Source organism: Suricata suricatta, chromosome 10 (assembly GCF_006229205.1).
Source record: "Suricata suricatta isolate VVHF042 chromosome 10, meerkat_22Aug2017_6uvM2_HiC, whole genome shotgun sequence".
In the NCBI taxonomy this organism is placed as follows: domain Eukaryota; kingdom Metazoa; phylum Chordata; class Mammalia; order Carnivora; family Herpestidae; genus Suricata; species Suricata suricatta.
In genome coordinates this window covers 72688878-72708031 of record NC_043709.1, presented here as the reverse complement: position 1 = coordinate 72708031, position 19154 = coordinate 72688878, and the positions used below count along the sequence as shown (strand labels likewise).

Genomic DNA, 19154 nt, shown 5'->3' with positions numbered 1-19154 from the left:
GCAGTCAGCCCCTTGTGTCTGATGGGAATTATCAGCCTGGCTCTCAGGCAGGAGTTTTTAAAGTATGCAGATAAACCCTTTTCCCCTGAAAAGGCTGGAAGACAGATGACTTAGCTGCTCACTCCATGCTAAACCCTGAGGGGTAGTTGTGAGTGCTGCATACCCACTAGACTTGCTTATTTGTTTGCTATCATTTTGTGGGTCTCCTGGGCATGGACCCTGTTGGCTTTCAGAACTACATTTTTAGGAGCCTGACTCTCCAGTGAGAGTCCTGAAAGTTGGAGTGCTCGATATAGAGTACAAACCACTTGCTCCTAAGGTCAAAACTAGGAGTTGGGGGTTCCCTTCTGTCTATATGGCACTATGCTATGGCTGGATGGAGGGCTGTTTATGGTATGAGTATGTCTCTGCCTTTCCTACTTGTTTCAATGTGGGTATTTTCTCATTTATCTAGTATGTAGGAGTCACTCAGCTAGTTTCTGGATCTCTTTCGAAGGGAATGCAGTACATTTAGTGTTTCTATGGGAAGAGGGGAGCTCAGGAGCTTTCTATATTGCCATTTTGCTCAACCCTTGGGGAGCAAAAAATTGCATTGTTTTATTTTAATATTCACTTAAGCAAAACCATTAGAACATTAGATGTAACTATTAGGAATACACACACACACATCTGACGTAGCCAAATAAAAAATTACTTTTGAATCATCAATTTGTAAATTTTATTGTATGACATTTTTTAGATAGATGTTTGCCCTCTTTGACAGCCCAGCATCTGAGCCCTTTGTCTGCATGTGGGATATTTTCCACCCTACAAATTTTGGTGCTAGGCATAGGCCACCTTCCTCTATAGAATCTGGCAAAACAAAACAGAATAAAGCAAACCCAGATACTTGTTTCAGTCTGTTTTGCAGCTAGGGAATGGGCATATGATCTGAGCTCAGACTTTGATGCACTTGTCCTGTACTTTGAATTAGCAGTTAGTGGCCCGAAGGAATACAGAGCATCTATTGTAATTGCAGGCAGTTGTAGGCACTGCAGCAGGATTGAATTTTCAGAGGCAGTAATGTCAGTGATGCCAGAAGGAGGTATTTACTGTTCAGAAGTGGAGGGGGTGAAGCTGCTCACCTAGTGAGCCGTTGTGATTAACTAAACCTTTCTTTGTCTCTTATAGATCATGCATGGTTTCCTAGAAAGCCTCAGAACCAAACCCTCTTGCACAACCTCCAGCCACCATGATAAGATTTATAGCTAGCACCATTGAGTCTGCAAGCATTCAAGAAGTGTTACCTCTGTGTCCTCTTTTACTGTTTTTTTTTTAAATAAAATTTTTAAATTTAATTTTTTAAAGTTTTTATTTAAATTTCAGTTGGTTAATATAAAGTGTAATATTATTTTCAGGTATAAAATACAGTCATCCCATACTGCCATAAAACACCTGGTGCTCCTCACAAGTTCTCTCCCAAATCCCCATCATCTATTTAACCCATCTCCCCACCCACACGCACTCTGGTAACCATCTTGTTTTCAATAGTTAAGAGTCTGTTTCTCAGCTTTCCTCTTTATTTTTTTGCCCCTATGATCATTTGTTTCTTAAATTCCATGTATGAGTGAAGTCATATGGTTGCATGTCTTTGTGTATTTTCTTACTTAATACCGTCTAGCTCCATCAACATTTTGCAGATAGCAAGATTTTATTCTTTTTTACGGCTAACACTACATTGTAGTGTGTATGTACATATGTATATACCACCTCTTCTTTATCCATTCATCAGTTGGTGGACACGGGCTGTTTACATAATTTGGCCATTGTTGATAATACTGCTGTAAACATTGGAGTGCATGTATCCCCTTAAATTAGTATTTTTGTAATTTAGGTAAATACCTAGTAGTGAAAATGCAGGGTTGTAGGGTAGTTCTATTTTTAACTTTTTGAGGAAACTTCATATCATTTTCCACAGTGCCAGTTTGCATCTCCACCAACAGTGCAGGGGAGTTCTCCTTTTTCCACATTCTCACCAACACCAGTTGTTTTTTATGTTCTTTATTTTAGCTGTTTCACAGGTGTGAGGTGATATCTCATTGTATATTAATTTGCATTTCCCTGATCATGAGTGATGTTGAGCATCTTTTCATGTGTCTGTTGGACATCTCTATGTCTTCCTTGGAAAAACGTCTCTTCCTGTCTTTTGTCCATTTTTTAATTGGATTTGTTTTTTGGGTGTTGAATTTGATAGGTTCTCTATAGGTTTTGGATACTAACCTTTTATCAGATATGTCATTTGCAAATATCTTGTCCCATTCAGTAGGTTGCCTTTTAGTTTTGTTGATTGTTTCCTTTGCTGTGCAGAAGCTGTTTATTTTGATGACATCCCAATAGTTTTGTTTCTCTTGCCTCAGGAGACCTGTTATAGTAAAAAAGTTGCTGTAGCTGGTGTCAAAGAGGTTATTGCCTACTCTAGGATTTTGATGGTTTCCTTTCTCACAATCAGGTCTTTAATTCATTTTGAATTTATTTTTGTGTACAGTGTAAGAAAGTGGTCCAGTTTCATATTTTTTTAATATATTTTTTAATGTTTTATTTATTTTTGAGAGAGAGAGAGAGAGAGAGACAGTGTGAGCAGGGGAGGGTCAGAGAGAGAGGGAGACATAGAATCTGAAGCAGGCTCTTGGCTCTGAGCTAGCTGTCAGCACAGAGCCCGATGCGGGGTTCGAACCTGTGAACCATGAGATCATGACCTGAGCCAAAGCCAGACGCCCCCAGTTTCGTATTTTTAAAAAAACTTTTAGCGCGCTCTCTCTCTCTTTTCTTTTTTGTAGGCTCCATGCCTAAATGGGGCTTAAACCCATGACCCTGAGATGGAGAGTCACATGGTGTAGTGTCTGAGCCAGCCAGGCACCTCTAGTTTCTGTTCTTTTTTACATTGCTGTCCAGTTTTCCAACACTACTTGTTGAAGAGTCTTTTTTCCATTGCATATTCTTTCCTGCTTTGTCAAAGATTAATTGATCAATAGTCATAGGTTTCTTCTTTTACTGATTATTAACTAATTGACCCTGAAATCCTTTAAAAATCTTTGGGTCAGGCAGAACCCTTGGAGTTCCTTTTTGTGCAGGAGTCTGTCTTCTTCCCAGGTGGCCAGCCTCCTGAATAAAGCTCAAATTTTTTTTCCAATCAAAACACTTAAGTATTGGCTTTTCAAGTTACAGGCAGCCAAACAGGCAGTAACAATGGTATAGTCAGGGTGTCCAGTGTTCACCAGTGTCAGCAGTGGTGTCCTTATGAAACTAATTATGGCATAATTTTGACTGTGACCTCACAGCAGTCTCGATTTCTTATTCCTACTGGTTGCCTAGCTTGCTTTCTCAGACTTCTTGCCTGGTCTGTTGGCTACCCAGTTTCCTTTGAAAGCATTTATTTTCTGTTTAAATTAACCAAAGGGGCTGTCAGTTTCTTGTAACTAAGAATCCTAATTGATGCAATGTTTTTCTTTAGTGCAGCTAATTGAGAGTGATTATATTCAGTAAAACATTTAGATACTGTTTAATAGCACTGGTTTCCTTCATAACAATCTAAAATGTCCTATTTAAGAAATTACCTTTGACTTCTACATCAGGATCCTTTTTCACTTTCACTATGGTCTGGTGATTAGTAGGCTGATCTAGGAGCTGGTCTTGAGTTCCTAATGGACTTTTCTTAAACACATAGTGATGGAGATTATGTAGTACAAAGAATTCAGTGATAGCCATAAGAAGTGTCCTGGATAACAGAAAATTAGCCTGGAATAAAAGCACTTGATCTAAGCATATATAAAAACTGTATTTACATTTTGACTTGTCCCTAATTCTGCTGATTTTCATAATGTGAGAACTGCTGATAGAATTGGTATTTCTCCTTATTATCTGTTTATAATGTGAAATGATTAATATTATTGCTGACTCTGTCATACTTTGTATATTTCTGGACTTTGGTAAGTCTCTTTGTACTCTGTGCAAATTTTTGTAAATTTTAAAATGATGGAGAATAAACTAATCTCTATGGTCCTCTCCAACCTTAACATTTAAGATGCCAATGAAATGTAATTTATTTTCCATTTTTTCTCTAAAATTTGAATGCCAGCAGTACACTTATGCTGCATAGAGCAGAAAGATTGGATTCTTCGATCAACAAGTTTAAAATGGTCAGTTCACACTTAGCTATTGAGAAGTATGCTAAAGAACAAGTTCAATAAGTGGCAAAGTATGAGGGTATTCAGTTACTGTCATTCATGTAGTTTATGGAAATTTGGAAAAGTTTCATTTGGAAAAATGAATAGCTTTGTATATGTATTCACGATTGACATACTTGGGAAGTAGTGTAGTGAACTGGTTAAAAACTTCAAAATCAGGGGGCACCTGGGTGGCTCAGTCAGTTAAGTGTCCAACTTCAGTTCAGTCATGATCTTGTGGTCTGTGAGTACGAGCCCTGTGTCAGGCTCTGTGTGGACAGCTCAGAGCCTGGAGTCTGCTTCAGATTTTGTATCTCCCTCTCTGCCCTTCCCCTGTTCATGTTCTTTCATTCTCTCTCTCTCTCAAAATAAATAAAAATATTTAAAAACTTTCAAAATCAGAATTCTTGGTTTGAATCCTGGTTCTACCACTTAGTAGCAATGTAACCTTGGACAAGTTACTTAACTTCTTTGTGTCTTAGTTTCTCCATCAGTAAAATGGGGATAAAAATAGATATTACTTTATGGAATTACTTTGAAGATTAAATGAGTTTATACATGTAAAGTACCCAAAGTATTTAGAGTGGTACAAGATACATGGTACTTGTTACTAGCAGGTATTATTTTCATGTTATTATTATAATTTTATATAGCTAGGATACCTTTGATTATTTTACTTATAATTCTTGTACCAATATTGAGTTTGAGACCATAGTTTCATGTATATCCAAAAGCTATATTGTACATATCTGCCTGTATTGTCATGAATGTTTTATAGCATTACAGTATTACTAAGAGAGCCAATATTTCAGTAACTGTTAAATACTGTACTGTCACTCGGATTCAGTGCAGTGTTTATCAAAAAGATCATAGGTATGAGGTGCGTCCATAATGACTAGCTGTTTTTTACTAAAAGAAGTTCTATAATTTCAAAAACATTTAGCTGATACATTAGTATAACCCAAGTTGCTCTAACAATAAACATTTCCTTAGATCCTGATACATTTTGATCTATTTTCAAATCCCTTTTGATTTTAGTAAAATATTGAAATACAAGGAAAGGCAAGAAAATAGCAGTTTTGACCAAGAATATTGCTATCAGATGACACTGTTTCAGGGATACATCTTTTCCAATGCATTGCTTTCTCTTTGCTTATATTGATTTCATAATTCAAATTTTTTAATGCTTTTTATTAGAGGTTAATCTTTTTTATTATTTCTTGGATTTTCTTAGAAAATTTTGTGAAACAATATATGCTATAAATAACATTTCATAGTTTTCTTTTCAGAAAATAATATAATTATTACTATCCTTTTAAATTTTAATTTCAGGTCTTCAGCTAAAATGGCAATCATTTAAGAAACTATTTTTTTAACCATTATATTTTTTGTTTTGCTTCTTTCTTCAGTACCAGGGTTCTGATAAAGCAAGAAAAGAGAAAGCAAAAGGTAAAGAAAATATATTTTTATTTATATTAGCTGTATGAGAACAGTGATTTTCCAAAATATTTTTTGAAGGTTAATAAATTCACTTAAGTAACTGGAAGACTATCCAGTTTTCTCTGTTCTTGTAGATAGCTTGAGTAGCCAACCATTTTGCTCAGGGAGGGACTTAAAGATCATTGTTGATTCTAGTTCCAACATATATCCCAGGTCTGATCACTTCTCACTGCTTGTGCTATAAGTACCCCAATTTAAATCATTTATTGCCTGGAGTATTATGATGGCCTTAGAACCTGTCTTCTATCTTTTTTATTGGTTTTTTAAAATGTTTTTTTAATGTTTATTTATTATTGAGACAAGAGAAACAGAGCACGAGTAGGGGAGGGGCTGAGAGAGAGGGAGACACCAAATCGGAAGCAGGCTCCCGGCTCTGAGCTGTCAGCACAGAGCCCAACACAGGGCTTGAACTCATGAACTGTGAGATCATGACCTGAGCCAAAGCTGGATGCTTAACTGACTGAGCCACCCAGGTGCCCCAAGGTTTTTTTTTTTTCTTACATTGATTTTATTTTATAAAGTTGAGCATTCATATATCTTACAACTAAGAAGTATGTATTCAAGAGAAACTCTTCCACATGTGTACTTTGAGACATATACAAGTTTGTTTGGGTCATTGTTAAGTAGCAAAAAGAAAGAGTAAAAGGCAAAAGAGGAGAAGGGCAGGGGCATGGGGAGGGAAGGAGACCATCTAATGTCCATTAGCAGTAGAATGGTTAAACAAATTGTGGGGTACCCAAATAATGGTATAGCAGTTGAAAATGTATCAACCACATATAATTAATGTAGATTAATCCTAGTGTTGAACAAATGAAGCAGTTTACAGAATGTAAGCAGTAAGATTCCATTTGGAAAAAGTTTCAAAACAATACACACACACACACACACACACACATTCAAAACTCATAAAACTTAAAAGTAAGATACTGATTATAATAAAAACAGGATAGTTATTGACTTAGTGAGGTGATGTCTCACTGTAAATTTAACTTGTATTTTCTTGACTACTAATGAGGTTATCTTTTCATCCATGTTTCCTCTTTTGTGAGGTACTTTTCCAAGTATTTTTTGCCATTTTTTATTTGTGTTGTTTGTCTTTTCCTTATTGTCTTTATATATTTAGAAATTTTCATTGGTTATATATGTACTCTGTAGTTTTTATTTTTACTTTGTTAATGCTGTCTTTTTTTTTTCAAACCTTTAAAAATTTTTTAATTTTTACTAGTTTTTTTTAATTTTTTTTGAAATTTTATTTTATTTTATTTACTTTATAAAGTTTCATATTTTTTTAACATATGCAATTATTTTAATGTAATTGAATTTTTCAGTTTTTTCTGTTTTATCTTTTGTTCCTTTGTAGTCTTTTCTTCATGTAGTAGTTAGTATGATTTTTTTTTAATGTTTATTTATTCTTGAGAGATAGCGACAGAGCTTGAGCAGGGGCAGAGAGAGAGGGAGACACAGAGTCTGAAGCAGGCTGCAGACTCTGAGCTGTTAGCACAGAGCCCGATACAGGGCTCCAACTCATAGACTGCAAGATCATGACCTGAGATGAAGTTGGACACTTAATTGACTGAGCCACCCAGGCACCCCTAGAATGATCTTTTAAAAGCACAAGTCAGAATCTGTCTTTACCTTGCTTAAAAACCTCAGTTGTTTTTCACTGCTTTTATTTTATTTTTTCATTTTTTTATTTTTTAGATTATAAAAACTTCTTTAATCAAGTCTTTTTAGCATCGAACAGATTTCTCGAATAAAATGCAAAGTTTCCAATACAATGAAACAAACCATCATACATATAATACCTGGCAGGAAAAAACAAAAGTGCAAGTTTACACAATCCCTGTAACAACCATGGCCTTATTCTTAGATTAGCTGTTTCCTCCATCTACCAAATGTGTTCTGCTGGGTGTAGAGCTCCGTGTGGCTTCTGGGGTCACACTCAGCCAAGGCTGCAGTCCAAGTAGCACTCATCTGGCTGGGCTATGGTGCTGTTGGCTCTGCTCAAGTGAAGTAGTTGCCAGCACATTCAAACAGTCTGAATATCCTTTCAGTATCAAAGTAAGAAACAAGAAGGCAGCATAATAATGTTATCAGAAAGGTGTTAGCAAGTGGGGACAGCTGTGGAAAGCTTGAGGCTGAAAGGTGGCTGCCAGCTTCTTTGGCTTCATGAATCATATAATGGACCCATCCTTGACTCTGCTGAACACCAAGATTCCTCCATTCAGATTCAGACATCAAATGGATTTTAAATACCGGTTGGCTATACCCTTGGGCAGCATGACGTGTGGTACTCGAATTCCTTGTTGTATTTGTCCAAATAGTAAATCTGCACTACGTGATCGCTCTGCCTAAGGAACATCAGCCCTGCACTGCCAACCTCCAAACACCGACCAGCAGCACACCACTGCTTTTAGAATAATGCTGGTTTAACCGTAGTCTAAAAGGACCTAAAGGATCCACACCTCCTACTTCTCGGCCTTTCTAACTACTCACCCTGGTGTTCATTATAGTTTAGCTAGACTGACCTTCTTTCTGCCATTCTTCTCTTTGTCTGGAATGTTCTTCCTCAAGATATTTGCATGTCTGGCTTATCAACATTTGTGTTTCAGCCAGAGCGTCTCCTCTTAACAAAGGCTTTCTCGGATCACAACATCTAAGTAACTCCCCACTCTCTAGTTACTTTCTCCCCAAGACCCTTTTTTAATCATTACTCTTTTCTTTCATAATCTGGTATTTTCATGAAAGTTTGTTTATTCCATTATCCCTCACCTTCATTAGCATATATTCATCAGGAGAGGGATTTTCTTACTTTTGTTTATTTTGTATCATCTGTGCCTAGAATTGTGACAAGCAGTAATGTGGGCACTCAGTAAATAAACCACGCATATAGTGTGTCCCCAGGTTTTCTTTTTTAGTATTCTAACTCTGGATCATACTTGTGAATGTTTAAAAGAGAGGGGAAGACATACGGCTCTCCCCCAAAGTGTTGATCTCAGTTATGCTTCTTTTCTGCTCTTTGATAATGTCATACCTTATCTTTAAAAGTCATGCTTCCCTAAAGCACTCCTCCCCAACCGTCTTTTTAAATCCCTTCATACTCATTAGATGACTTTGTCTTATATTTCAGAGGAAAGAGAAGGTATCAGATGAGAATTATCTCAGATTTCTACTACCAGTTCTGTAAACTATTTTATATTTTCACTAATCTTCTCTTTCCCTTCTGTGACTATGAAAGTACTGTAGTTTCCTCTAGTCAAAGGAATCTGTCATCTGGATTCCATCTTTCTCAGGGACTTCATGGCATCAATTAATTCTTCTCTTTCTTGTGTCTTCAGCCAGTCACTGTCAACTGGAGGCTTTACATTGATATTCAAACATACTTAATTTTCCTCTATTAAAACAGTTTTTGCTCCCTTTATGGATCTTTTCCTTCTATCCCCCTTCACTCTTATCTCCCATTCACTCCTCAGTCCGCTCCACAGGACAGCTCTTGCTACTGGCAAAGTAGGAGTGATGGAAGGATAACAAAGGGAATTAACTTGGCAACTTTTCTATATTTCAGGTAATTTTTCATCTTTTGATACTAGGGAATGGCTTTATAAAGTTCAGTAGGTTTTAAAGTTTAACAATGTTAACAATGTTTAATGTTTAACAAAAGAAAGATTTTAAGAGGCTGTGAAATTGAGCCTTTGGGCAAATTATAAGTCATCAGGATTGATTTCAGTTTGTATGTAAACAAGGAAAGGGGGTATCAAAATACAAAAATGTCAGTTACTTAATACCATTATTGCTTTTTTATTCTTATGATTCTGCCTAAAACCATATGACTGTTGTAGTAACTTTTATTTTTAATTGTTTTAGGAATATTTTGAAAAGAAAAGGCTAAAATCAAAAATGAAGTTATTAGGGGTTTTATCCCCTGTCAAAAATTCCACTGTCAGTTTAGACCTCCTTAACTTATATATGGTAAATCACATATCTTGCCAGAAGAAAACACCTGGTAAGTCTTTCCATTAGCATTTTGTTTTGACTCTAATGTAATCAAAACATTTAGTTTTCTAATAAATTTGTAACTTTAGAACTCAAAGATACGGAAAGTAAACTTAATTCTAAAACTTGGTTCTAAAAATTAGTAATTTTGTTAATTTTTGCTTAAAATATATTGTGGCTTAATCTTTTTTAAGTTGTGTGTTATATAAAATTAATTTTATAAGATATGCTCAAACTTATTATATGGCAGTGTTTTAGTTACTACATTAGCCTAGGCAGCTAGTTACAAAGTTTGGCTAAAGGGCAGGAACTAAACACCTTTACTCTCTTAGAATATTTAGAGATTTGTTTGAAAGCGGGCACTGAAAAAGATTTTTGCCTCAATGATTAGTTTCCTATATCACAACTTGAATTCTAAGGCATTCTTGGAATGTTAACTGTAAGTAGTCTAACACTTCACAATAAAGTACATTTTTGCCTGTATTTAGAGTCTTCTAGTAAATAAAAAGCTTAGGGTATTTTTGTCTCTCAAGGAAATTTGTGTGTGATATTTAATCTTCAAAATAAGTGCTAAAATGAGAGCTTACAAAATAAGACTTCATAAAGGAGGATAGAAATTGATCATAAGTACTGTTAATATCTCTTCTTTTCCTTTCTCGGACATTTTTGTTTCTTACTCTGCAGATGATGGTTTATAAAGGGAAATTTAGTTGTACTTTAGAAGTAAATATGTTATTTATGGACTTTAGCAATACAAGTTTTTGTTGTAAATCTGTTTGATGTATTTACCTTCTTTTTCTTCACTTAATATAGTACAGTGTTATCAGCCACAGTCACATTTTATATTAGATCTCAGACCTTATTTATCTTATAGCTGAAAGTTTACACCCTCTGCAAACCTGTATTTCTCCTACTCCACAGTCCCCAACTCCCAGCAACCACTTTTGTACTCCCTGTTTCTATGAATTTGACTTTTTTTTAAAAAAGATTCCATATGTAAGTGATACCATGCATTATTTGTCTTTCTCTAACATTTCAGTTGACATAATGCCTTTAATGCCATCCAAGTTGTCACAAATGGCAGGATTTCTTTCATTTTCATGGCTGAAGAATATTTCATCATATGTGTAAACCACATCTTTATCAATTCATCCATTGTCACACACTGAGCTTGTTTCCATATCTTGGCCATTGTGAATAATGTTTCTGTAAAGATGGGAGTACAAATATCATCATATGATTCTTTTTTCATTTCCTTTAGTTATAAACTCAGAGTTGGGATTGCTGAGTTATATGGTAGTTCTACTTTTAATTTTTTGAGGAACACATGTTCACCACAGTAGCTCCATCCATTTACATTTCTACCAGCAGTGTGCAAGAGTTCCCTTTTTCCACATCCTTACCAGCACTTGTTAATCTCTTGCCTTTTTGAAGACAGTCATTCAACAGGTTTGAGGTGATATCTCATTGTGGTTTTGATATGCATTTCTCTGAAGATGAGTGATGTTGAGCACATTTTCATGTGCCTGTTGGCCATTTGAATGTCTTCTTTGAAAAAATGTCTATTCAGTTTCACTGACCATTTACAAAATTAGATTATTCATTTTTTTGCTAAGAGTTGTATGAGTTCATTATATATTTTGCATACTGAACCTTTATCAGACATATGATATGCACTTATATTCTCCCATTCCATACTATGTCTTTTCTATTTGGGAAAGATTTTCTTTGCTGTGCAGAAGCTTCTTCATTTTTTTTTTTTTGGCTGTTTGTTTTTATTTAAATTTTAATTAATATACAGTGCAATATTGGTGCCAAGAGTAGAATTCAGTGATTCATCACTTGCATACGATACCTAGTGCTCATCACAACAAGAGCCCTCCTTAATACCCATTATTCACCCATATCCCTTCGTCAGCCCTCAGTTTGTTCTCTATTGTTGAGTCTCTTCTAGTTTGTTTCCCTCTGTCTTCTTCCTCCCCGCCTCTCATATGTTCATCTGTTTTATTTCTTAAATTCCACAAATGAGTGAAATCATATGGTATTTGTCTTTCTCTGATCGACTTGTTATACTAAACATAATACATTTTAGCTCCATGCTTTTTAGTTTGATTTTTTTTGAAATTCAAATAACTTTTATTTAAATTGAACAAAAGTAAAACTGCATTTATAGTCAAAACCCTTTTGTTATGAAAATGTACACTTCTAGGTTAAGGCAGAGAGATTCCTGTGTTAACAAGACCAGATTTGACTTTGGACTTTATTCTTTAAACAAATTGTAAAGAATGGAGGAAAAAATAGGTTATTTACATAAAATATCTACATATGTACTGAGAGGTACAAATTTGGTGACAGAAGAGACTTAAGTACATCCTGGCATCTCAGAAGCAGTTTTCAAAGAGCTTAATTTAATTTCTTGGATTTTAAGAATGTCTAAGATGCTTTTTCATCCTCGATCTTGGGAGCCAAATAGTACTTTAAGTGTCCCATATCTGCAATTTTATACTCTACAACAAGGGGTACATCTGCAGACATACTGAGTGTTACCATAGGAGAGAGTGGAGTGGCTTTTGTAAAGAAGTTTAGGTATCTCAGTGCAAAAGTTAGCTGAACTGGCTCATTCATCGCTATGGTAACAGCTTCTTCCTCTTTATCAACATTACTTGTTTTTGACAACTTAATATTTCCATTTCCGAGTTCTCCACTTGCAGAAAACTTCACTCCATCTTTTGCACAGGAAATAACAACAGCATCTCCAATATGACTCATGTTTGTTTTGCTTTTGTTGCCTTTGCTTTCGTGTCAAATCCAAAAAAAATCCTCACCAAGACAGATGTAAAGGAATTTACCTCTTATTGTTTTCTTCTAGGAGTTTTATGGTTTTAGGTCTTATGTTCAACTTTTTGATCCATTTTGAGTTGAATTTGTGTATAGTGTAAGATAGGGGACCAGTTTCTTTTTCATGAGGCTGTCTAATGATGTATTTACCTTCATATATTTCCTTTCTCCTTCACTTTGTTTTCATTTATACATTCAACATGTTTATTGAATACTTATTATAAGTAGTGTATTGAATGCTGGGAATAGAATAGAAAGTGATGGAGTCAGGACACGCTGCCCCCAAATAAGGCACATTGGCATACTGACTATTCTAAGCAGAAGGCATTTGAGAAGCAGCATGGAAACAGGAAGGATTCTCATGTGAGAACTATCCTTCCTGTACCTTAGGAAAAGAAACATCTTTATCTCCAAGACAGAGGGACACAGAGAGCAATCTGAACAAACAAGCCTTGCTGTTTTTGAGGAACATATATTAGGCTTTGCTTAGTTAGCAATCTTTTTTGTTTGATCACATTTTCCCACTGCTTTCTACTCTCCATCAAACCTAGGACAAAAATGCTCAGGTTTAACTGCTTCTTTGGGTCTCCCATTTCTTTATAAAATTTTCCATTTGAAATTTATACAGTTGAAGAGTTTTACTAACTTGTCTTCTGTTACAAAGCTCCTAGCTAAGAATTTAGAAGAGTAGAGGAAAGAGATATTTTTCCTTCTCTGCAAAAGCAAGAGTTTATTAGTGATGGTATTAGGAAGTGGGGCCTTTAGACGGTGATTAGGTCATGATGGTGGAGCCCTCATGAATGGAATTAGTGCTTTTATAAGGCTACCCCAGAGAGCTCTCTTTGCTCCTTTTCACTGTGTGAGGACACAGTGAGGAGACTGCTGTTTGTGAACCAGGATTCAGGCTCTCACCAGACCTTGAATCTGAGAACACTTTGATTTTGGACTGCCCAGCTTCCAGACTGAGAATTTAATTTCTGTCTAACCACCCAGTCTATGGTATTGTGTTAGTGCAGCCTGAATGGACTAAGACCATTTACTCAAAGGAAGGGCAGTAGTGCCACTGGGCCTCAGAGACTGCCAGAACCGGGGACTTGAGTATCATCAAGATTTTTTTCTCATTTTAGATATTAACTTAATTCTAAGATTGTCTTTTTCATTTAGGTTTAAAACTTGACCTTAAAAAACTAATATTGCTCACCTCTCCTGTTTTGCCACAAGGGAAACACTCAGAGTTGTTTCTTGGTTCTGAGTTCTTAAATTTTACTGGAAGGATTTTACCTTCCCCTACTGGTGCCAGGTGCTGGCACTGGAACAATTATTTATAACCACAGGGATGTGATCCTATTATTGATTCATCTTGGGTTAGATGGCTGCTCCTAAATCAGTTATTTTTTCTAGAGACAGGATTTTATAAGAATATAGGAAGTTCTCTATGAAAACTATATAGTTGGTGTGTGTGTAAAAAGCATTTTTCAGAAAAGGAAAGTAGTTAAAAGTACTGAGCAGACCAAATAGTAATATCTTATATAAGGAGAGAAAAGGCTTATGTTTTTATAATGTTTAAAAATCTAGGGGCGTCTGAATGTCTCAGGAAGTTGAGCATGCTTAACCAACTGAGTCACCCAGGTGCCCCATGAGTGCCTGACTCTTGATTTTGGCTCAGGTCACAATCCCACACTTGTGAGACATCGAGCCCCGCAGTGGAGCATACTTAAAAACAGTCCATTAAGAGAGAGTTAATGAAGTACAATAAACTGTTGTAAGTGCTATAATAGAGAACATATGTAGTGGTATGGGCGTGTATTATATAGCATCTGATATAGTTTGGGGGTCAAGGAAGTTTTGGAAGAAGAAAATATTAGAACTGAATTATTGCCCTTTTTATGAGGACTATGTAAGATAATGAAGAAAAAGAGATGATTTGAATTACTTGTGATAGTTTCTAGGGCTGTAATGACTTCTAGCGTATATAGAATATAGGTGGTTTTAGTAGATTTCTAAGATATAAACTTATTTAATGGACATTGTATACCAAACACTGTTTTAAAAAGATTTTTTCTTATTTCTTATTATAATTACACTTTTTTTCATTACAGAAACTGTGAGAAAACCAATCCATGTGAATATGCATAGAGATATAAAAATGCCCTTAAGAAAGCATGATTTAGAACTTCCAGTGTCACCTCACAGTGTACCATCTAAACTCTGCATTGATGATCTAGAAAACAAGTAGGTTTTATCTAGGTTGTATATTATTTAGATACTTAAACAGGTCATCATCAGTACTCTTTTATTCATTGGAAAATGTACAAAGGATTTATTCTTCTACTTGTTTTTTTTGTTTGGCTGTTAACAGTATTATTAATGTATCAAGACCTTTGTCAAATGAGCTAATGTTTATACTAAGTATTTTATATGCATAGTTTGACTTTCCTTTTCCTAAAAATGTCTCTTTAATAATAGTACAATTTTTATAAAATTAGAGAATGATTTAGAGTTCTATATGTTTTTGTGTATTTGTGTACACCTGTATGAATTTTAAATATATAGAAAAAAAGTCAACTTTATTGCCAACTGTTTTAACTTTAACATTTTCTTTTCATTTGCATATACTATCAAAGACTAGACAACAAGACAGAACTTGCCCCAATTCAGGTGAGATTTAAAACAAAAGTTTTTAAGTTGGTTTAACAATTGTGACATACCACCAATTGATATCAGTTTTTTGAATATCAGGCAAAATTATCCTTTAAAAATATTTTTACAGTCTTTGAAATTACTTTTAAAGTTTTTAATATAAGGAAATTATACCTTAAGAATATTTTAACTGACTGCTTATGAGGAACCCTTTGGAGTCCTAGTAATGTAGATTAGGACTGTGTATATATAACATTTGATTCTGCTTGTTACTGATGAGCTACAAAGGATAACTCATTTAGGGATTCCTGCTTTGGGTTAATGTGATAAACTGAGAAATTCATCTCTTCTAGCATAGTGACTGGATTATTTTATATCAAATTGTCACTTTCAATATTTACACTGATCCCAAGATTATTTTTCTTTCAGTGTCTTGCAAATGATTTTTTTAGTAAATAAGATTTTAATCAGTTAGAAAAATGTATAGATTGTGATTAAAGATTGAAATTTTAAGGACCACTGCTACATTATTATCCCTTCTTTGCTTTGAATTGCCAAAATTAAACTACATCAGAGAATGGCAATGATAACAAGATTTTTAGAAATCTTTTTACCTGAATTGTGGGTCAGTGAAACTCAAATTTCCTACTATTTGGAGATGGCATGAAACTTGAGGTGGAAGAGATCAGTAGTTAAGAAAGGCAGATGGAAAGGAGTTCTTAAGTATAATTTTAGTTGATAACCTATCATGTCTTAATCTCTCTTGTCTTAATAAGTCCTGTTAACTACTGATGACTTGCTTTTCCATGGAATTCTTTTTTCTGGAGTCCGTGACCTTTTCCACTTCTATTTGACTTTCCTCTTTTCTAGTTTATATATTTTGGCGAATCGAATGGTTTTATCTTCTTTTCCTATAGTTGTCACAAGTCATGGACTCACAAAGAATGTTCGAACCTCAGTTCAACAGAACAGAAAATTGCAGTTTCACTCTATCATCCTTTGCAGCAGAATTATCTTCAAACAGAAATATTACAAAACAAAATTTCATTCCCAGAACAGCACCTAGTCCTCAGAAAGTTGCATGTGAAAAAAAGCAGAATGAGCAGGTACATTTGAATCACTAGTCAGCATTTTATATTATTTTATTTTTTGATATGCTCTTTTTTCCTATTCTAATGGATTTAAAAAATAATGGTTGTGAATTGCTATAGATACAGCCAACTTAGGATGTCAGTTAGGTGTGATAATTCCTTTTTGATCAAAATTTAATTGTACTGTAGAAGATTATGAATCCAAGAACTGGAATGTTCTTTAGAAATATTTGAAATCATCATCCTTTTATAAAATTATTGATGGTGAAATTGAAAATAGTTCAGTATGGATGTATAATAGTTGATTGTATTCATAGTGAATGACTAGTTGGTGATGTCATGGTGGCCCAGTATGTATGATATGGAAAGGGCTCTATGAAGAGCAGTACATAATCTCAGTGATGTCATGGTAATCCATTGAAGTATGAGTTGTGGTGTCTTGCTTCTTTTTTATAATTTGGCAGACGACAGCTGGTTATGTGTGCTTGAATTTAAGCTATACAAATCTCTTTGTATAGCTAGAGATGTAGTGCTAAAATGTTGTTTGGTCATTGAATTTTCCAAAATTAAAAATCTAAAAGCATCCAGATTTTAAAATTCTGAAATATATCTGCCATAGGCCATAAAACTAGTTATTTTGTTAGATTATACAGAGTTTAAAAAATAAATAAAATTATTATTATACTAATGTATAATGGTAGTGGGGAAAATGCCTATATAAACATGATGTCATGTTACTGGGAATATTTAGTTTTTAATTTTTCTCATTTTTTAGCATGCACTGGTTTTATGCTATATTTCTGTGCTTGTCACTTATAAATGGATTTATAATTTATAAATTTGTAATTGCAATTTTATAAATTATAGTTATGCATCGTGGTATGTTATAATAATATATAATCATAGTATTCAATTTTATTAAAGTATTTATTGAAGTATGTTTTCTGTTTTTCAGAGAAGAGAAAATGAAGTATTATATTCCAGTGATATATGTTAGCCTTACTAATTAAAAGACCCATTAACTTTGGAATGATACAATAAAAACCATTTAGTTATTCAGTTTGTATTTTATAAGACTAAAATTTACATTCTAGGTAGATTATGAGATAGAGAAAAAAACTGTCTGTAATCTCTATTTAAATAATCTTTTACTTTTAGGCTCCAGGTTAGTGATTATCTCCAGAGGGGTAAATAATGTTATACTTAATATCCAGAAGAGAAAATTAAAAAGAGAGGGTAATATTCCTGTCCAGGATAGAGTGTCCCATTGTGAAGTATTAGAGAAGTCTCTAATTGTTTATTTGGAGGGTTTTCAAGATAAAGGAGAAGAATTAAAATAAAACACACACAAAAAAATGAGTTGAAAAAGAGATGAGAAGAAAAAGTAGGCTTTGGCTTGCTGGTCTATAGAGAAGTAGTATAGGGCCAACATATAGTATTTTCTTCTCTTTTGGTCTGTTTGTGTGTTTCTCACTTCATGAGATGACTTTGTTTCTTCATTTCTGTCACTGTTTCTCTGAAACTGAGATGTGAGATGTATTTCCAGACTTGACTTCTAGCTCTCCCTGACTTTAGACTTCACTTTTTTCTAAGACTTTGAGTATCTTTTTTGTTTTTACCTTTTTTTTTCTCTGTCACTGGTTGTCTTTGGACTTCTCATTTCTTTGTTTCATGGCTAATAAATAAAATATGCTGCAAATACAAATTATTGTTACTGTATAGATTAGTGTTGGGCCACTGTAATATCGTACATTGTATGGTACCATCCATATTAACCCATTGATTACCTCATCTGGTTTCCACAAGTTTTTCCATATGTTCCCCATTTTGTACTCAATGATACTGATATTCAGAAAGATTAAAGTAGCATTCTAAAATTACTCAGTAAATGGAAAAAACTGAGATAAGTACAGCTGTTTTATTTTTTGGGGGGGATTATCTTCTGTCAGAGATAATTTGCTCAAGATCCTGGTATCCTGGGTATATAAAATATATATTTTTTAACCGCTGAGAAAACAGCTCCTCATAGTATCAGTTCTGTTGTTTTAACAATAATTTAAATAGTGGTATTGCTTTCATTGTTAGCAGAATATTTATTTTGTTTCCAATAAGGACACAATTACTTTCTTTTAAACCAGAAAAGACATTTTTTTGCATATAGGTATCCACTTAAATGTATTTTATGGTAAATAATTTAAATTGTATATATGTATGTACATTTACCATGTTGGCAAGTTCTTCTTTCTTTTTTCAGCTCAGTAAAGTTAATTATTCTAATACTTTGGTTTCCAAATTAAATGAAAGTCAAGATGCTCTCAGTCCATCATATAAAACAGCACAATTTGGGTCATTATTCAATAGATTAAACAGGTAAGCAAAGATTTTTTTTTTAAGTTTTTACGTAATCTCTTCACAAAACATGGGACTCACACTACCCTAACATCAGGAGTCATATTCCCTACCAACTGAGCCAGCCAGGCGTCCTGGTAAGCAAAGTTTTTTGAAGGAAATAAAGAAGGTGCAGCATTCTTTCTTTGAGTTATTAATTTGATTTTTAATGGACACATATTTTTAGAAATGTAGACAAACTTAAGTAATACTTACAGAAAAAAACACTAGGAGTTATATAATCATTTAATTAAAATAGTTTTAAGTAATTATTTTCTAGTGTGCACATCTATCTTTAATTTATTTAAAAAAGTATATTTTGAGCCAAGGTGTTTGCATTTGTTTTATAACATCCATGAATTACTAGTTCTTTTTCTGTATCATAAACATACTAATTTATTTTTCATATTTATGGTAGTTGATCAGTGCCCCAATTTTATTTTTTAGGTATCTAAATCCTGGTTCATTGTTTTAAAATCCATTAAACTTGTAAAACTAATTT

At 34.1% G+C, this 19154-nt stretch overlaps 1 protein-coding gene across 1 annotated transcript in view; it reads left to right on the top strand.

The window, feature by feature from the left end:
• Positions 1-19154, top strand: part of C10H12orf40 (chromosome 10 C12orf40 homolog) — a 106663-nt gene that overhangs the window by 24560 nt on the left and 62949 nt on the right. Inside the window, 6 exon segments of the mRNA XM_029955512.1 lie at positions 5612-5651; positions 9567-9705; positions 14633-14780; positions 15158-15191; positions 16091-16279; positions 18519-18634. Coding sequence (XP_029811372.1) covers positions 5612-5651; positions 9567-9705; positions 14633-14780; positions 15158-15191; positions 16091-16279; positions 18519-18634 — 666 coding nt within the window.